Below are 20,000 nucleotides of genomic sequence, written 5' to 3'. Positions count from 1 at the left end.
CATAACTGGCAGGTAGGGGTGGGTGGGGAGGAGAAAAAGATATAGAAGGAGCAGAGGCTGGGGGCGGGGAGGCTGGAGGCCCCCAGCTCCCAGTCTCCCCAAGCATTTGTCCAAAGACCACAGTAATCGAGCACATTTTTCAGAATCATTGTCATTAGGACAGCTACAGAAAAACGATCGCCACAGGCTGTGTAGAGGTAATAAACCACCAAGGAATTTGGAAACCTTGTAAACATGCAGTGTGGCAGGTCGGTTTGTGGGGTGCAGACTCTGCGGTGGAGGTTAGCACAAGAGGCCCAATGTGCCCAGGGACCAAGCTGGGAAGAGGACAGGCCAACAGGAAGCTCGGGCGGGCCATGCAGAGGTGTGAAGACAGGATGCTCTCCAGGGTGGCTGGGGGATGCCGGGGCTTTGGAGCCTGTGGCAGCCGGTCAGGGGGGACGGGCCGCCCTGGGAGGGGGACTGACCTTGGAGAGGCCCCTCTCTGCAGCCGAGGCAGCCCCCAGACGGGGCTGGCAGAGGAGGCTTTCCCGCCTCACCACTCCCAGCCCTGGGGCAAAAAGTCCATCAGCTTGAAGGAGGAAGCTATGCCGACTCAGTCCAATTCGGGCTGAGAAACCTTTTGCAGCCATCTGGGAAAACCGTGAACTTGAGGTTTGCTTGCCAGCCTCCCAGTGGGAGCACGCGTGTCCCACGGTGACAGATCTGTCTGCTATGCTCTGCAAAGCAGATGTCTCTCTGTGCTGGGTTTTCTTAACGTGTCCTGGCCCTTGATCATCACAGCATCACAGGAAGCCCTTCATGGGTGTGTCCTGTCATCACAGCCAAAAGCTCAGGAAGCTTTGTTGCCTGAGGCACTAACAGCCGAGGCAGCCTGTGTGCTACCCCCTGCCCTGCACCTCCCTGACCTGGGGATCTGGATGTTCTCGCAGCTCCAGGGGAAAGGGTAGGAGCAAGGAGAAAATGAGAGGCTGGGACTTTGAGGAAAATGTCCCGGAGCACTGGAGGTCCAAAGAGGCCAGCCAGGCCCAGAGGGGCTGGAGACCCCCAGGGCGGGGCCTCTGTACCCCTTTCCCAGCACCCTGTGTCCCTCCTGGGGAGTTCACGTGACAGCAGGCTCCAAGGGTGCAGCTCACCCAATTCCAGGAGCCTCTCATCCTCAGCCAACAGAGATGGGGGGGAGGTCCCCTAACAGCTACGCTGACATCAGGGCATAGCCCTAGGGCTCTGTCTAGGTCCAGCACCCACCGCCTGAGCCCTGCCCGTGTGCCCCTCTGCCCTTCCGCCCTTCCCAGCCCCTTCCAATTTAGGGCACAACAGAGAAATAGGCCGCAAAGGTCTTCAGTGTAGACAAAGCACATACGGGAGCTGGAGAAGAGCTTGAGGACCAGCAATCACAAGGCATTTCATCAGTGGGAGGAGGTTCCTGCCACTCCGCTTGATGCTTGAAAGCAGTCCTGAGAGGTAGGGTTAGTGTCCTCTTTCACAAGAGAAGACAATGGGGCCCCGATAGGGTTAGTGACTTGCACAGGGTCACACATGACAGGCGGCATCACCGGGGGTCCCAGTTCTAAGCCCTCTGCTGCCCTCCCGCAGGACAGCCTGCTCTCAGGCGAGGCAGGGCTGTCAGTGTGCTGTCGTGGGGTCTCAAATGGAGTGGGGCTTTGGGGGCACTGCTTTCACAGGGAAATTAAGCCCCCTCCCAGTTGCACCCCAAGGTTGCAGCCACACCTTCCTGATAGGGAGGATGGATATCACTGTGTGTGTGTGTGTGTGTGTGTGTGTGTGTGTGTGTGTGTGTGTCTTGGCACCAGGCTAGTGGGTTCCTCAATCCGAGTCCCTCCTCTGGTGCCCCCTCCTGGATGTAGGGAAGAGATGCCTCCTCCCTGCTGTCCTCTAGGATTACATTCTGTGCCTTCTTCTCTCCCCACATCCATTCCGGAGTGGCCCTCTAGCCACCCATCAAGGCCCTGACAGTGACATTTTCTTCCCCCGGGTGAGAGTGGAGATGCCACATTGATCCCTAGGTGCTTATTCCAGTAGCTCCAGGCTGGTAGAGCCCCTGGTCCAGGGGGGGATTCCAGCCCCTACTCTCCAGCCTTCACTGCTGACGAGGCCAAGTCTGAGCAGAGACCAAGAGAAGCAGAGGCCATACTCCTAGGGCCACCGGACCCCTGGCGAGGCTCCTTGCCTCCCTCTTCTACATCCCCACCCTCCCCCAGCTCTGGGCATTCCTTCAGGCTGTGCTCAGCTCCAAGCTGTCCTTGCTGTGTTGCACATGGCACCCCTCCTCCCAGGGGACAATGAGTCCCGGGGGCGGGTGGGCGATTTACCCCTTCTCTGAGCCATGGCCTCCCCTATTGTGGACTCTGGACGGCCCTCAGCCTTCTGTGAGAGTTCAGGCCTGTAGCTGGGAACTGAGGGGGAGTCCCTGAGTGCAGCCACGGGGCTCTGGGCAGGCTGGTCACAGCTCTCCCTAGAGGGCCGACCATCAGGTGGCAGGCAGCAGTGGCTGGGTGGGCGGGCTCTGCTGGCTCCCAGGACTTGAGGGTCAGGCAGCTTCGGTCAAGGCGGGGCACATCCAGAGGCCCATCAGAGGATGCAGGGCCCCAAAGGTGGGGTGGGGCGCGGGGGCTTGGGCCACTCTGGGGCCCCTGCCGCCAAGCCCATGTGGATCTCCAACTCTTAGTCACGGTTCCTTCTTCTCCTCCAGGATGGGGCCCCTGAGACACCGGCTGCCTCTGGGACTTTGTCTTCCCCAAGCATTTGGGGAAGCTTGAAAGGAGCAGAAGGAGGCTGAGGACACAGGGTTTGCGATGGGGAGGGGACAGCGGCCCACCCCCCTGCTCCCCTCTGCTCCATCGGAGAGGTTCTGAGGCCCACGGGAGCTGAGCCCTCTACGGGGCTTCTCGGCCACGCATCCGGAGGCCAGGACTCTGTGGCTCGGAGCAGAATCCCGTCGGCGGCTTCCCCTGCTGCTTCCTGCCAGGGGCTCTCCATTGTGAGTGCTTTCCCAGGTTCCTGGCGGCCCAAGGGGACAGGCCAAGAGCAGCGTCTAGTTCTGGGGACGCCTGAGTCCAGCACTGGCCTGGCTCCAGTTCACACAGGCCCCCATCTTCAAACTCCCTGGCCTCCCAGGCCCCTCCAGGAGCAGCTTCCCGACTCCATAGTTAAGTGGCCTCAGTCCAGGCAGGCTTCTGTGGGGGCTCCGGGCTTCCCAGCGGGTCCCTCCAGGCTCTCGGAGGATTGCTGCACACCCTGTAGCCTGTGAGAACAGGGCCAGAGATGCAGAAGCACAGGGCTCCGGCACTCCCGTCCCCCCATGCTCCTGGGCCAGGCCACCCCCTCCTCTGGCTCTGCTCTCCAATTACTGCAGGCTCAGCCCCACCCACCCCCCTCCCTCCCCTGGGTGCCAAGCGGTCCTTCTGGCCCAACACAGGTGAGGACACACCGCCCGGGAACGGAGTGCAGTCAGGCGCTTTGCCCCAGTGCTCTGCCCTCAGGAGGCTGGGGTGGGGGCGGGGGGCTGTACTCACTTCCCATGTGTCTCTTCTTCCAGAACCCATAGACCATGATCAGCATCACAGATGCTAGGAGGAAGGTCAACACTCCCAGGAACACAATGCCATATGAATCCTGGTGCCTGAAGGGACAGGACGGAGCGGGGAGGAGGTGAGCACCTGGTTTTCTCCTCTCCTACCTCTGTCTTCCTGCATGCCACACGAGAGGAGCCCGACCTGGAGAAATCCCGACAGCCCCGGCTGGAGTGACAGCCTCCCTTCCTTCCTCGGGGAACCCAGCTGTGGCAGCAGGAAGTGAGGAGCTCAGAAGAACCCCAGGTCAGGGGGAGCATCTCTCCGCTTTGATGCCTCTCCTCCACTGTTCCCCCAAACCTGCTCATCACGGAGGACGAGGACTGTAAGGGACCCCCACTTGTGACAGAGGAGATTGAGAGTCTTGCTGTCCTCACAGTGGGAGCCTCTCGGGCCCTTCTCTCCGCTGTCCTCTGTAGCTGATGCGGTAGGGGCACAGCCTGTAACCCCTTGCCGATAGCACTTCGTGTGCACCAGCCCTCAGCATCTCTATTGAAATATTTTTTGGCCTGGGGACTTTCTCTTGTTACTAGAGCCCGCTCTGCCACCCAAGTCAGGCAGCCCTCTACGGATGACCAGGAGAGCAGGTGTATGAAGATCCCAGCTCCCTTGCCCTTCAGGTGGGCATCTGATGCTGGGGCCCAGGCCCCCCAGGGGCTGAGCTCCGCTGCCCACACTGGCGGCGGCTTGATTGGGTTCTCTACTGGCTGCTCCCTTGTCTCACTTCCCCACCCTCTTTCCAGCATTCCTGGTCCCAGAGGTTGCTTCCGGGGGAACCCAACTTAAAGCATCCCCCACTTCCCACTTCCTACCCCCAAGGCACCCCCTTGTCCTTCCCCTGCCTTCCCCTCTTCATCCACAGATTCTTACGCCCACCCCTCCTCAGCCCTCACTTCCCACTGCCATCCCTTAGGGCACCGCTCCATCTCCGCTTCCGGCCCAGACCGACCTCCTGAAAGGGAAGGTCGGCTCCAAGTTCAGGCACCAAGAATAGTCGCCGAATCTGGTCAAACGTCATTCAACCCCAGGGCCCACGGGTACCTGGTAGGGGATAATTTGTCGATGAGAGACCCGCTGGTATGGCACATTCCCGTGGTGGGGGATTGGGTGCCCAGGTGCCCAGCGTTGGTGGAGACGGACGCTGGGCTGGCAGAGGAGACTTCGGCATCGCTGGGGGACACAGTCACCGTCTGGGACCCCACGGTCCTCCCAGGCCCCGTGGTAGAGGAGCCAGGGCCGGTGAAGCTGTAGCCTGTCATGGAGGTCAGTCTGATGGACCCTGAGGCGGCGGAGGGCACGAGTCTGGTCAAGGTGAAGAGACCAGGTGTGAACACTGTCACACTGGTGGTGAAAGGGGCATCGGGGCCTGAGGTGGGGGCTGGGCCCGTGGTGATGACAATTCCATTCTGGAGGGTACTGGCCAGCTGTGTAAGAGGAGCACTTCTCTTGGTGGTGGAGGCTGAGGGGCCAGAGAGGGAGGAACGTTAGAGGGGGTGGGGGCCTCGCAGAGGGGAGCAGATCCTCATCTCCCCTCTTTGATCTTGCACTCAGGGCTCTGCTCTGCTGAGTGACCAGCTGTTGGTCCGGGAAAAGGAAGACACTTTTCAGTTTCTTTAGCCTGCCCCATCAGGCCACCTGGGCCCAGGGGACACTCTCCTCCCTGTCCCCATCTCTCTAGTCACTCCCAGACCCTCCTCATTTCCATAGGCCAAAGACATATTTTCACTACGATGTTGAACAGGGACTTTTCCAGGTGCTCCATAATTGCTGGATAGGAGCCAGGGTGCAGACAGGGAGGGATCGGGGCACCTGGGTGGCTCAGTCAGTTGAGGATCCGACTCTTGATTTCAGCTCAGGTCGTGGACTCACAGATTTGTGAGTTCAAGCCCCGTGTCGGGCTCTGCGCTGGCAAAGTCAAGCCTGCTTGGGAATCTCTCTCTCCTCTCTCTGCCCCTCACTACTCACACAGTCTCTGTCTCTCTCAAAATAAACAAATACACTTAGAAAAACACACACAGGGAAGCATCAAAGGCCCAAATTCCACAGAACAGCTCAAGCAGCAGGGTTAGATGCCCTCCCCAGGGACTTGCGAAGAGACACCTCGCCCATCACCTCAGCCTTTTACATCTCATTTTTCTAGAAGGCTGGTGTTTGGATGGTGTTTGGTTGTAGGAGGCTCCAGGTCCCATCTGGAGCAGGGTGGGGCCTATATCCACAGAGAACTAGGGAATTGGAGAGAGATAGTGAGGGAGAGAGAGGGCTGACATGGGCTGCCAATGACATGCCTGTGCATGGCATGGACACATGCCTAAGAGTGACATGGCCACCATGGAAGGTGCTGATCTTTCTGGGTAAGGGAGGCCAGAACAAGCAGCATTGGTGAGAGTGGGGATAGGGGAAGAGGCTGACCTAAAGCCAGATCTCCCACATCGCCCTACTCAGCAGTGGAGACACCCCCAAAGACCCTCCAGGGAACTCACACTCCCTTGGGAGGGCCAGCATCTGGACACCCACCTCACAGAGGATCCCAAAGGGCTGTGTGGAAAAGAGTGACATCTGACAGAGAGAGGACTCCTACAGCGGGCAATGAAGACACACAACCACTTCCCTGCCTCCGTCCCTGCCTCAGTGTTCCGGGTGGGGTGGGGGGGGTGTTGTCAGGGGATGGCCAGGAGAGTCCCCTCCTTCCCCCCACCTGCCGAGATGGAGAGAGAGTTAGGCAGCAGGCTACCCCCTTCCCCACTCCAGGTGCCTTGGTCTTCAAGAAGGAGAGGAGGGGCATATATTGCTAGAAGATTAGAGTTTTTAAACAGGCTGTGGATTGTTAAATTTCCTAATAACTGAAAAGTCCTGCAAAGTTGGGATCTCCCCAAATGGCCTTTAAGAGGTGGAACATGAGATGTCACAATGCGGGGGAGGGGGTGTGCAAAGAGAAAAACGAAAGCATTTCATGTTCGGATCCCTGCAAACGAAGACTTCCGTACACAGGTTTCCACTGTTCCCTGGGTGTGAAGCAGAACTGGAGACGGGGAACGAGATTTTTCTCCACGTGTTAGAGCCCCGGCTCAGTCCCACAGAAGAGGGAGAGTCAGAGGGATCAGGGGACTGGGGAAGGGTGGGCAACACATTTCATCGTCACTGGCTGCTTTTTTTCAGGTTTTCCTGCTGGTTCCTCACCCTTTCCTACCGTATACATTTGGAGGGATCTCGGGGCTTGGCCCTACTCTCTTTTTCTACACTCAGGGGAGAGCTTTTACATTCCTTTGATTTTTTTTTTAATTAATTAATTTATTTCTAGGAGAGAGAGAGAGAGAGACAGCGTGAGCAGGGGAGTGTCAGAGAGAGAGGGAGTCACAGACTGAAACAGGCTCCAGGCTCTGAGAGGGCAATCAGCACAGAGCCCCACGCGGGGCTCAAACCCAAGAACCGCAAGATCATGACCTAAGCGAAAGTTGGATGCTTAACCGACTAAGCCACCCAGGCACCCCAAAATGAATCTATCTTTGATAAAAACCTGTAAAAAAAAAAAAACCCAGGGAACAAAAATTAGGTAAGGACATTACTTTGTTAATATTTCTTGGAAGTAACACTGATTATTATCTGACTATGGCACTTGAAATCTTAGTANCACAGAGCCCGACGCGGGGCTTGAACCCACGAACCGCGAGATCATGACCTAAGCGAAAGTCGGACGCTTAACCGACTAAGCCACCCAGGCACCCCTACATTCCTTTGATTTTTTAAAGTTTTATTGCGATACTATTCACATTCCATATACCACACCCATTTATAGCACCAAATTCACTGCTTTTTAGTATATTCACAGAGACCTCCAACCACCACCACAGCCAATGTTAGAATATTTACATCATCTCCTCACCCCTTTAGCTATTACTCCTCAACTTCCCCTTTATGTCCCCCAGCCATAAACAACCACCAATCTGCTTTCTGTCTGTATAGATCTCTCAAATCCCCTAGACTTTAAACTCTCTTCATCGAGAAACTTCCAAATATATCCCCAGCTCTGACCACACACCTGAGGTCCAGGCTGCTATATCTGCTGCCTGCTCCTTGGGGCCCTAGGAGGCATCTTAAACTTAACATGACAAAATACAACTCCTGGTATTTCTCTTCCAAACCAGCTCCTCTCCAGATTCACCCTACCCAGTAAATGTGCCGTCATGCACTCGCTGATGGAATAGAAAGCCTTAGGGTCACTCTTGATTCGTCCCTTTTGCTCACCTCCCACACGAGCAAATCCCGTCTTACCTCCAAAGTGTACAGAGGGCAGGAAGTCTGAACATCATAGATTTGAGCCCCCCCTCCCACTTCTCTCCACCTTCAAGGCCCACGTCCTACTCCAAGACACTGTCATTCTCAGCCAGAACACCCAAAGAAGTCTCTGTGCCCATCTCTTACCCTTCCACAATCCATCTTCCAGAAAGCAGCCATTAGACTCTTAAAGACAAGCCACAACACATCCCTCTAAATTCTCCAATAGCTTCCTATCGTACTTAGAATAAAACTCAAACTTCACATCCGAGACTTTAGGTCTGCTGTTTGACTCTCCAACCTCATCTCTTGCCACTCTGCCCCACACTCAATATGGACAAGCCACATAGGCCTTCCTTATATAGGCCTAGTTCCTTCTTACCTCAGGGCCTTTGCACATGCAGTGCTCCTGGCCTAGAATACCCTTTGAAGCACCCACATTTCAACAGGGCTAGAAAGCTCTCATCATGCTGAGCTCTGCTGCATGTCATCTGCTCAGGAGGAGGGTCCTCTCTGGTCTCCAGCACCTCAACGGCTCCCTCCACCACTGATTTCCTGAATAAAACACTAAACTGCTTTATTTTCTTAAGAGGATTTATTATTACCTACAGTTATTTGGCTGACAATGTGTGATTGCCTATCATCTCTCCTAGGGCAGGGCTGTGTCTGTTTTTGCTCACCACTCTGTCCTCAGAGCCTAGAATCGTCCCTGGCACATAGTAGGGCCTCAGTGAATATATACTGAACAGAAGATGGAATAAAAACAAAGCACACAGAGCCCTGAGTATGAATCCTGTCTCTGCCACTTGCTAGCTCTGGGACCCTGGACAAGGTGAGATCCACAGAGGGCTTTTTAGATCTCATTTTCTTCATTGGTAAGAATAATGCCCATGAAAGTGTCAGTAAAAATTGTCACAGCCCTATGGCACACGACGCCCACGGATGGATTATTCTTCTTACTATATCTGATGTGAACAGAGTCCGGGGCAGAGAGGACACCCTCTACCCTCCCGTGCCCTGGCGGGCCTGCTCACCTGGAGACACCTCCAGAAGGAAGCCCATCAGAGGGTACAGGGTCCCCGAGCTGTTGCGCATGCACCAGTACCGGCCCGAGTCCTGGTGCCTGAGGGCCGCCATGGTGATCTTGACCACTTTGGCCTTGGCGTCATCGTGCAGCAGGTAGCGCGGTCCCCGCACCCAGCCCCGGGTGAATCCAGGCTCGCACTTCTTCCTCCTGACTTTGCACCATATCTTGCCCTCCACGTGGTTTTTGCGGCTCTTGTAGGAGCACTGCACCGACAGAGTCTCCCCTTCAAGGTGCTGCACTTTAGTGTACACGTTCTCAGCAGGGACACCTGGGGCACCTGGGGAGACACTACTGGTAAGTGAGGTCTGGACAGAGAAGGGGAGGGAAGCCTCTCGAAGGTCAAGGTGAAGGGAGAAGACGTGGATATTGCCTGGAGCGGTTTCAGGGAGAGACCCAGTCCTACTCTGAAAGAGCTCCCTTAGTCAGATAGGGGAGACGCACAGGCACTGCTAACAGCTAGCTCCCAGTCTGAGGGGGGAGACACACCAGCCACTCCCTCAGGGAGCCTCCAGTCATTTGGAGTAGACACCAGCCCAGCCCTCTGGAGTTCCCAAACTGACGAGGAAGATAATAGTCCTGGGCCCCTGGGGAGTCCTGGAATGGAGAGAAAGATATAGGACTAGCCCTCAGGGAAGTCCCAGTCTGATGGCGGAGACACAGGCACAGCTGTCAGGGAGCCCCTGACTAATGGAGGAGATTCACCCCTTCCACTCAGGGAGCGCCACCTGACACAGCTCCTTTCTTCATGGTATGTTCTAGCCCAGTGGGAAGGTACTAACAAACCCCAGTTTCAGGGCCATGTGGGAAAGACCCAGGTCTTTGAGACAGAGGTACTGATTCAGGGGCACAGTGAGACAGACGCACAGACACCAGCAGAAGTCACTGAGTTATAAAATTCCTGAACACAAGCGACTCAGGTATATAAGAACATCCAGTATTTGAAAATCTTCAGATTAAAAATTAGTCCCAAAGACATAGCAAGGGCTCTTAGTTCATTTTAGGTGGTATTTCATTTTAAAACGCTCTAGTTGCACAAAAGCCATAGATAACAAATGCCCAAACATGCATCTAAATTCTCAATGGAGCGCAAACTGAAGAATTCACTGTCCGTCTATAGCATGTTACAGTCTTGGCCTAGAAATAAGCTGTGGTTTGTGCATTTCACAATCCACAGCCTGGCGGGAAGAGAGTGGAACTAGGAGTGGGGGTGGGCAATCAGGGGACAGGGAGAAAGCTGTGGTGGGTTCCCTCCACCCCTCTGCCCACGGTAAGCTCAGTACTTACTCCTCTCACACCCCCAGAGCCTTCTGCACATGCACAAACGCTTGTCTCCCCAGCAGGACAGAGTAGAGAGCACACATATTGAGGAATCTAAAAATATATGGGTGGGCGCTTCGGTGGCTCAGTAGGTTGAGCCTCTGACTCTGGATTTCAGCTCAGGTCATGATCTCACGGTTCGTGGGATGGAGCCCTGTGTCGGGCTCTGCGATGACAGCGGGGAGCCTGCTTGGGATTTCTCTCTCTCTCCCTCTCTCTCTGCCCCTTCCTCCCCCTCTTAAAATAAAAAATAGTAATGATAATAAAATATAAAAATTTTAAAAATATATGGGTTAAAAGCCTGGTTCTACCATTGACAGCATCTGGTATGCAGCGGGTGCGCCACGTGTTTCCGTTTCTGAAATGCAGCCAGACTTCTCCAGTAGAGCCCAGAGCTGTGATAGCCAAGGACATGGCACAGGACTTGAAATATCTGCCTGGTTCCAACCCAGCTGCAGGATAGCTGAGGCTCGGGGTAAGGTAACACCCTCTCTAAGCAGCACCTTGCCCTGCACAAACTAAAAGGAATGATCGAACTAAATTATTTGGTGAGCGGCAGGTTTGGGGGACCCTAGGATTGCTGCACACAGAAGGAGTAGGAGGGGCCTCGCTAGGGGAGGTGCATGGGTGGGGTGCCCTTGGAAAGGGTCTCCAGGGTGCTGCATTCATTTGTGCCCCCCTTCCACCCCTCTGACAGGTGGCTGCCAGAACTGAACGGGAAACAGTAATTTGGTTGCCATGGCAGTAAGGGAGGCAGGAATGGGTGAAGCCCCCTCTAGGAGCATTCTCTGGGGTGGGGGAGGCCTTCAGAAACCGCTTCCACTCAGGACATGGGGCTGGGGACGGGGTGGTGGTGGCACAAACAACCTAGGGAGTAAAAGCACACACACGTGGTGCAATGATTCTTGTAAGAACCAAACAGCCCTTTCCCAACACAGGAGGGAGGCTTTCCGCGTGAGGAAACTGAGTGTCCACTGTCACAGGTCCGGAGCAAGCCTGGCAGATGAAGGGGCCCAACCAGAGAGGGTCTGGAGCTTTATCTTAGTCCGCGGGGCCTCTGGTAGCTTTGCCTGGGGCCAGATACCGGGAGGCAACCTTCTTACTGTTCTCTGGTTAGGAGCCACCAGGTCAACCCCATCCTCCTCCTCCTCCAGCCCCACAAAGCATGAAAGCAGGGAGGCTCTAGGAAAAGGTCACCCCCCCTCCCTCCCCAGGCCAGCTCTCCTGCCCTCCCATCCTCTCACCTGTGACAGGGCCCTGGAGCCACAGTAGCAGCGGTGGCAGCAGCAGGAATGTGGGAGCCATGGCTCCATCCAGTTGGGGACAGTCACAGGCCAGTAGGGGGCCAGGACACCCCCGCTCCGGGGTTAGGGCCCCAGGCCGCTGCGGGACAGGCCACTTAGGTCTGCCAGGGAAGGACCTGGCTTTCTGAAAGTGCAGCTGCCCATTTAGGGAAGTGAGGAAGTTGTAGGACCCACTGTGATCAGCAGGCCGTGGGGCCCGCAGAGTCTACTGAGGGCAAGGGCGGCGCTGAGGGCTGTTTACGCCCTCTTCTCCGAAACTTCGAAACTTCGGGCAGGTGTGGCTGCTCCACCCAGTCTGGGCACCCCCGCCCAACCCCACCCCACCCCACCCCACCCCACCCCACCCCACCCCACCCCCAGCGCAGGGAAGGTCTCAGGGTCAGAAGACTCGACGCCCTCTCCAAACCCCTCCCGGAAACTGGCTGAGGGGGGTGGCCCCTAGTCGGAAGCAGAGGATCCCTCAAGGGGGCTGGGTGAGTTTTCTGGACCCTGAGCTACAGACTCCCTGGGATTCCCTGGGCTCAGAGACGCAGGGGCAGGAGCTTGGGGCTGGGGCCGGGCACCTCGGATCCTAAATACACACACACATTGTTTTCTCCGAAACACATTCACCAGGAGATTCTAGTAAACTCACATTCATTCATGCAAGCCGTCTCGCAAAGCGTGTCTTCTGGTGCCCTGCCCCTCCCCCTCCCTGCCAGGTCCCTGGCTGGTCAGAATAGCCCTTCTGGCTCACACTAGCAAAGAACTCCTTACGTGCTCACATGCGGTCTTATTACTGTCACGGTTAGAGCGACGGGGGGAAAGATGCAAACTGTACAGGACAGTTTGGGCTCAGAGAGAGGCTTCTGTGCTATCACACGTGGGGGCGCGCGCGCGCGTGCACACACACACACACACACACACACACACACACACACACACACACAGAAGCTGTGTCTCCTCCTAACTGCTCAGTTGTCTCCTAATTTTTATCCCTGTCTTCCGCTCTCCTACCATCCAGTCTAACCTCCCTCCAGCTCTCCGGACGCCCCCTCCCTCTCGCAGGCTCCCCTCCCCCCGCTTCTCGAGAAGCCACGCCCCCAGCCCCTGGGCTCGGACCGGCCCCCCGCCGGCACGCGCATGCCCACTCAACTTCCTCTCCCTCAACCCTATCTGGCCCGGACAGCCGCCAGGCTGCAGCCAAGATGACCCAGCATTTGGCCCAGGACCCCACCCTTCACTCAGCCCCGAGCGCTAAGAAACAGAAGGGCAGCCTCTGACATCCAGGAGCTGTGTCATCCGCTGCTTCGGGGGTGAGGGGACCTACAGGATTATGTGTGCCCCCCCTACTCACCTATGCCGACTTTCTTCTCCTTGGACGGGACTCAGAGTAACAAGTCTTAAACTGAGCTTGAACTCGCAAAGGACGTTTGATTTTTGCTGACTCCAAACTTTAATTCTCTTCACTTACTCTCCGTTCATTCATTCGTTCGTTCGTCCGCTCAATCTTAGGCGCCACGCGAGGCGCCAGACATTTGGAGTGTAGGAATGAGCTACAGTTGTCCCTCCGGACCTCTCAGCTCGCAAAAGACGTCTTACACTTTCCTTATTAACACGGCTTATTAATCATCTTTGTTAATACGTCTTCTCAGTCCTCAGATCCCTGCGTTCAAAGGCTATCTGCCTTCCCAGCACATGGTGTCTTCCTTCCTTTCCTCCATGCCAGCGCTAAGTGGCTTCAGGAGTGGGGGCGGGGGGAGTCCCATTGATCTCTTGTGGAGACATATTGCCTGGAAGCACAGTGATAGCTGTAACGGTAAGACTATAAAAACCCAACACTCATTCCACTGGGAGAGGAAGAATAAACTGGATTCAAAGTTTCTTGAGAAAAATTTGGAAGGATTTATCAAAATCTCGAAAAATGTGTATATATTAGGCTTTTAGGTACAAAACAACAGGGCACTCTACCTTTTCTTTACATTCATTTTCCCATTAACAAACTAAAGTCTAATTTGCATGGAGTAAAATTTCCCTTCTCACAAACAAAATTCCAGGCTCAGCTTTCAACTTCATTGATGAGTTGCACCAAATACTTAAAATGGAAATAATACCGATGTTACTGAAACCATTTAGAAAATAGAAGAGACAGGGGCACCTGGCTGCCTCAATCGGTTAACTGACCAACCAACTGTTGATTTCCGCTCAGGTCGTGATCTCACAGTTAGATGGAGCCACTGGTGGGGCTCAGCGTGGATCTCGGAGCCAGCTTGGGATTCTCTGTCTCCCTCTTTCTCTCTTGCCCCTATCCCGGTCATGCTCTCTTTCTTTCTCAAAATAAATAAATAAACTTAAAAGAAATAGGAAATAGAGGAAACACCTCCCAGCTTGGTTTGTTAAGTCAGAATATCCTTGACACTAAAACCTGACAAGGACATTATAGGAAAAGAAAAATACAGATGTACATACCTTATGAGCATGGATAGAAACATCTCTAACAAACCATGAGCAAATGAAAACCATCAATGTCTATAACAATATAATACAATATGACCAAGTGGGCTTTATATCAGGAATGAAGCCTATGTTGAACATTTGAAAATCATTCAACCTAATTCACCATATCAGCAGAATAAAGGACAATTATGGGATTATCTCAATAGATGCAAAAAAAAAAAAAAAAACCCCACATTTGCATGACTCCCCCGACCACCGCCAATTCACGATTAAAAACACTCAACAAAGCAGCAAGGAAAGAGAATGTCGTGACTTTGATAAAGGACATTTACCAAAAACCTACCGCTAACATGTATTTATGGTATATCTGTTGACTGTAATTCTCTAAGATTGCTCATGGTGGATGCAGCTTCTGAGGGCTTGATGCCCTGACCTTGCTGGATATTCAGTGTTCTGAATATGATTCTGGTCTTTTCTTGTTTTATGGATGTGATATCTTCTGTTCCTTGAAACATTTATCTTTCACTGGTGGCCAATTATTCTGTTTGTTCAACATGGTCCCCCTTGTGTACATTGCTGCCATTCCCATCCTCTGGTCAGGGTTTCACCTTTAAACACTCTGGGAGATCTTCTTTAGTTTGTAACCCACTTGTCTTCAAATTTGGAGAAGGAAAGAGTTAGGGATCAAATGCCCATAGGCAGTTGACCATCTATCTTCATTAGTTCTCCACTGCTTTTGCTGGCCACTCAGTCCCCTAGAGCACCTGTGGCCTAGGCTGCTGCAGCTTACTTCTGCGATGAAGGGGAGGTTACGATGGTCTTAAAACTCATGACTGCAAGAGTCAAGAGCAGAAATCAAAAGTGTCCCCTCCACTGTTTTTTGCTATGGCTACCCATATGGCCCATCTGTGGTCACTTTCTACACCCACCATTTGCATGCCAGTACAGCCTCTGGCTTCCACATTATGTTGGTTCCGCTTGATCTCATTCCAAAAATCCCATGTCTAACTGGATTTTCTACAGCTCTTTCAGAGCTAATGACCTGTATCCTCCTCTTTATTCCTCTTTCCCTAATTTTGAATCTGAGCCTTGGGGACTCCTCTGTAGCACCCTGTGCTTCAACCACCTTCGAAACAATCCTTATGTCCCCTTCTCCTGACTCTGAGACATGCATGAGCTCTCTGGCCATCCCTTTCCAGGACCCTCCCTTCTGGTGAGACCCCTCACCTACCTGAGCTGAGAGCTATTGAGAGATGGGGAGTAAGTGGTCCCCTCTGGAGAAGCGATCAGAACTAAGGAGGACACGAGGAAGGTAGTGACTGCTCAGGAAACCAGAATAGAGAATAGTATCGGCCTTCAAAAACCTTGAGAGGAGGTGGAAAGGGGACAGAGCCAGCTCTTTAGGGTCCCTCATTCCCTCAGGCCAGGGGTAACTGATGCCTTGGATCTTTATAATCAGCTGAAGTCCAGGCTGACACTGGGCCCAAGGGGGAGGAGTGTCTCCCCGAGCTGGTGGGAAGCAAGAGGGCAGGGCTGGAACATTCAGGTGCAGGGTCTTCCTGGACAGACTCGCTTCCTAGGACACCCAGCCCATCCATGGCTATTTTCATATTCAGGTCATGAAAGTTTATCTCCCTGGGTTTTAAGCCCAGCAAGCCCTGAAGGTACCTTCCCACCTGCCTAAGCTGCAGGAGCTAAAATCCCAGAAGCAGGCCTCCCTGATGCTTCCTTTCACAAATCTGAGGTTACCCAAGCTGCCTGGCCACTCGTCACTCTCCCTGCACTGAGACCCAGACCGACCTGTACTTGGTAGGAGCCAGGTAGATGTCCACACAGGAGAAGTGGTTGAGGCTAAAGAGTAAAGAAAGTAAATAACAACTGTCCAGAGGCACAGAAGACAGAATGGGGTCTGGCCCCAAAGCTGTGAGAGGAGGTAGGGGACCGGATACAGTCCCTCAGGGTCAATGAGGCCAGGGATGACCTTTGCCTAAGGTCTGCACACCATTGCTGCTGGCATATATGTGTAAGGAAAAGAGAAACAGAATCAGAGACAGAGAGAGACTCTGGGTTTCTGTCTAGTGAGCCCTGGGCAGGTCTTCCCAGCAGTTGGGGTGGGGACTGGCAAGATGGAGCAGAGGCAAGAGCCCTTTCCTGGAAGACAGGGCCCTCACTCTCCTTGGATCAGAGCAGAAGATCTCGTGGGATCTGAAGTGATGGAGGTGCCTGAGGGGGTGAGTGACATTTCCCCCAGGCCTGGGAGGAAGGGGAGCATTTTCTCAAGAAGGAAGCTCACCTGGAGATACCAACCGGTTGATAATTCTGAGCATAGCGATCAAGTTGCTGGAAGAGTTGTAGCTTCCGCACCAGTAGGGTGCCGAGTCCTCCTCCCTCAGCTGAATCCTGGTGATGAAGACGCCAGCACCTAGCCCACCCCAGATTGTGTGTTGAGAGTTCTAAGCGGCCATCTAGGGCCTAGAGCTGATCTGGGATACTTGTGTCCAGATGTCTGCCAACGCCGGGTTTTCCTTGTAGGGCTCTCCCTCAGGAGGTCCTGGCAGTGCACAGGAGAGTGTCTGCCTTGCCATGTCATGAAGTTCCTCGGGCACAACTCTATTTGCCCAGGAACCTGGATAACAGGCCCTAAGGTCAGGGCCCCGACTGGCCCAAGCTCTCCCTCTCTCCCAGGGCTGAGATAAGGGGAGAGGAAGCCGACACCCACAGCATGGTCCTCAAAGCCAGCCCTCTGATCACAGAGCCACCCTGCCCCCAGCCCCAACCCTGACCTTCACCCTCTCCATCTCACCTGAGGCCAGGAGCACAGCAGGACAGGTAGGCAGGAGAAGGAGTAAGGCTCCCCAAGCCACGCCACCCCCAGCCTGTTTCTGAAGGCAAAGGAGAGAAGGGGCATCTCCAGGGAGAGGGAAGCAGAACATGGGCCTAATTCTGCCCCAGCTTCCCAGCATCTCGGAGTCGGAGGAACCGAGAGGGGCCAACGCCTTGACTGGAGGAGTGAGTAGCCTGACAGGTGAGCTCTGCAGGCAGAGGGGAGGGAGGAGCAGCCAGGCCTGGGGAGGGGGCCCCCACCTGCAGGGTCTGTCTCTGGGCCTGGAGACTTCAGTCCTGCCTCAGTGGCTCTCTTTTGCCCACTTCTCTCCATCTCTGTCATGCCACACCTTCCACCCCATCTCACTCCTCCATCGTTGCTGTGGAAAGCTCTGAGAATGCCCAAAAGGAGAACCATGGTGAGAGAAGAGGCCATTCCTCTATTCTTTCTCTCCGTGCACTGCCTGTGAGTGGTCAGGGGGTCATGGCGTCCCCATGGTACCCAGGGAAAGACAGGGACTCCACACCCAGGCATGGAGTCAATGATGTGTTTTTATCCTGGGGTTTCATCATTAGGATGGTCCCTGGGAGAGATGGGTGCTGGGGTAAGAGAAAGCACTGAGCAGGTGTATCAGAGGGTAAGGCAGGAGGGATGGGTCCAAGGAGGGGAGCTCAGCACCAGCTCCATGTCTTCATCTCTCTTTCCCTAAAGGTGCTCCGTCAACGTTGTTTGGAAGAATACTTGAGTGGGTGAAAGATGAAAAAGTCTTTCATTTAAAAATTTTTTTAACGTTTTATTTATTTCTAGGAGAGAGAGAGAGACAGCGTGAGCAGGGGAGGGTCAGAGAGAGAGGGAGTCACAGACTCTGAAACAGTCTCCAGGCTCTGAGCTGGCAGTCAGCACAGAGCCCGACGCGGGGCTCGAACCCACGAACCGCGAGATCATGACCTTAGCGAAAGTCGGACGCTTAACCGACTAAGCCACCCGGGCGCCCCGAAAAAGTCTTTCATTTTAACAATGGGTGTGTGAGATGTGCAGAAGAAAAGGTAGCCAACATTGGAACGAACTGAGCAACAAAATAAAGTGGTCAAGTGTAAAGTAACTCTCCGTGACCCTACAGTGCACACCCACCCCTGTCTCTAGCTCCCAGTGTGTCCCAGAGCCTTAGTCCTGACCGCCATGCTGGTCCTCCCTAAACCATGCTGAATGCCTCCCAGGGTGGCTTCCCAACTAGCCTCACAGGTACCGGGCCACAAGGGGATCCTCTTGCAAGAAGCTGGTGCGGGGGACTCTGGCCTGCAGCCACCACCCCACTCCCTGTACGCAGTGTCTGGCTGCTCACAATGGTACCTGACCCTGTGCTGTGTTCTGTCACTACCGTACGCTTCGTTCCTCTCCAGAGAGATGAGTCCCCTGATGGCCAGGCAGCTTTTTTCATTTACCAGATGAGCCCCGATTTGTTCGATCCTGTGGCATCGTCTGCACATGAGCCTTGAGCTGCTGGGGAAGGGACCACAGAGCACATCTCCAGCCCCTTGTTGTGGAGGCTGCGCTTGTACAAAGCAGGCCAGTGACTTGTCCAGGATCCCATGGAGGTTTCCCAGCTGAGCTGTGCATTTGAACCTAACCTCCAACACACACTTGGCTCACTGCTGAGCTGCCCTCATCCACCCCGGCTTCTGGCAGCTTGTCCCCATTGTCCCTCCTCCAAATGGGCTATACTTGCCCTTGCAGACCCAAGGACAAGGTGGCATTGGGGGAGACTCAGGGGGGAAAAGGGGGAAAGATTGAGGCACAAAAATAATACGAGCCATTTCTTTGAGAATGAAAAATTAAAAGTGTGAGTCTCTTTTTACTGCTTTAATTGAATGGAAACTATAAATCAAACTACCCAGGTGTAAAAGTAGCATGTGCTATAAAAAGTTTCAATCTGTATTAATAAGAAGCTAAATTTATAACAGGGAACTGGAATCTTGGTTAGCCCACTGGTTCTGTTGAAAGAAAAAGCTTGAGAGCAGGGTTGTCTGACAGAATTTCCTGCTGCGGTGCAAATGTCCCAAATCTTCTGGCACAGCCCCGTAGCCAATAGCCACGTGTGGTCCTTGAGCATCTGACATGTGGCAGCTGCCGCTGAGGAACTGAATTTTTATTTTTCGTTTAATTTAATTAACTTAAATGTAAACAGGCATGTGTAGTTAATGGCTCGAATATTAGCACAGCTTTCATTGACTGAGGTCAACTTCAACAACACCCTGTGCCCCTAATAAGGGGCAGATTTCTTTGTTGTGTGGTGTTTGTGAAAGTCGTAACTATAAAGCTAATAGAAGATCACGTACGAGAATGTCTTTGCACGTTTTCTAAGAGACAGTATTCAAAATATTATCATGCTGCAGATTGGGACATACATCTTAAATAAGATCATCAAACCCAAGTCATAAAGGGAAAACGGGTAGATTTAATCACATCGTCGCCCGCCGGGCTGGCTTCCCAAATATCAGCAACACGATCTGCAGAGAAGAGAAAGCTGAGTTTATTGCTGGTGGCGGTCAGGGAGAACACCGCCTCGGCAGAGCTGCGGGCAGCATCTTAGAGGCAGGCAAGGTCAGAATTTATTGAGAAGTTACGTTCAAGGCAGGCTTTGCATAGCAGGGGCTGCACCAGGACTGGAGACCAGGGCAGTACAACAATCCAGGATTGGTTAGGAACAAAAAGGCGAGGGGCTTGAGGCAGGAATTCAAAGAATCTTTGGGTGCAAACGACCTCTTGATGTTTGCCATTGAAGAGTCACTGGATCTTCCAGGAAGTTTCTACAGTGAACAATGAAACCATTTGCCTGGGCAAGAAAATGCCTGGAAAAGTAAGGTAATAGTAACCACAACAGTGGAATAGCAAAGGCACATTAATGTAGACGGTAAGATGTGGTGAAGGTGGCGAAGGTGGCATGTAGTTATAAATAGTTTAAGCACACAGCATAAACATTTACTTGTCACGCAAAGGCTATTATGGACAAAAGTAACGTCGGCGAGCAGCTCTCTGTGGACGCAGGCCTCCTGCCTGCAGCCACGGGAGCTGTGCAGGTAAAGGTTTGAACTATGGCTACTCAGAGTGGGGACAGATGCACTTGTCTCTTCCTGGAATGAGGGAGAATGTTGGTGAACACGGGCCAC

At 53.7% G+C, this 20,000-nt stretch overlaps 1 protein-coding gene across 1 annotated transcript; it reads right to left on the bottom strand.

Moving 5' to 3' along the window:
• Positions 1-133: 133 nt before the first annotated feature.
• Positions 134-11,764, bottom strand: TREML2 (triggering receptor expressed on myeloid cells like 2). The gene is made up of 5 exons (XM_039242608.1): positions 11,514-11,764; positions 8,900-9,229; positions 4,635-5,052; positions 3,537-3,643; positions 134-3,265 (listed from the first exon to the last, which is right to left on the bottom strand). Exons 1-5 carry the CDS (start codon positions 11,572-11,574, stop codon positions 3,171-3,173), a joined length of 1,011 nt encoding a protein of 336 aa, XP_039098539.1. The 5' UTR covers positions 11,575-11,764; the 3' UTR covers positions 134-3,170.
• Positions 11,765-20,000: the final 8,236 nt, after the last annotated feature.

This window comes from Hyaena hyaena, unplaced genomic scaffold (assembly GCF_003009895.1).
Source record: "Hyaena hyaena isolate Hyena2069 unplaced genomic scaffold, ASM300989v1 scaffold_211, whole genome shotgun sequence".
Lineage (NCBI taxonomy): Eukaryota > Metazoa > Chordata > Mammalia > Carnivora > Hyaenidae > Hyaena > Hyaena hyaena.
The sequence above is the reverse complement of the archived record's forward strand: the minus strand, read 5'-3'. Positions and strand labels throughout refer to the sequence as shown.

Bases quoted from the DNA above. Each gene is read 5' to 3' on its own strand.
- TREML2 (XM_039242608.1), bottom strand. From the start codon at position 11,574: ATGGCTCCCACATTCCTGCTGCTGCCACCGCTGCTACTGTGGCTCCAG. The intron at 9,230-11,513 runs GTGAGAGGATGG...GTGTCTCCCCAG, and splicing joins GCTCCAGGGCCCTGTCACAG to GTGCCCCAGGTGTCCCTGCT. The intron at 3,644-4,634 runs GTACCCGTGGGC...CTGTCCCTTCAG, and splicing joins GACAAATTATCCCCTACCAG to GCACCAGGATTCATATGGCA.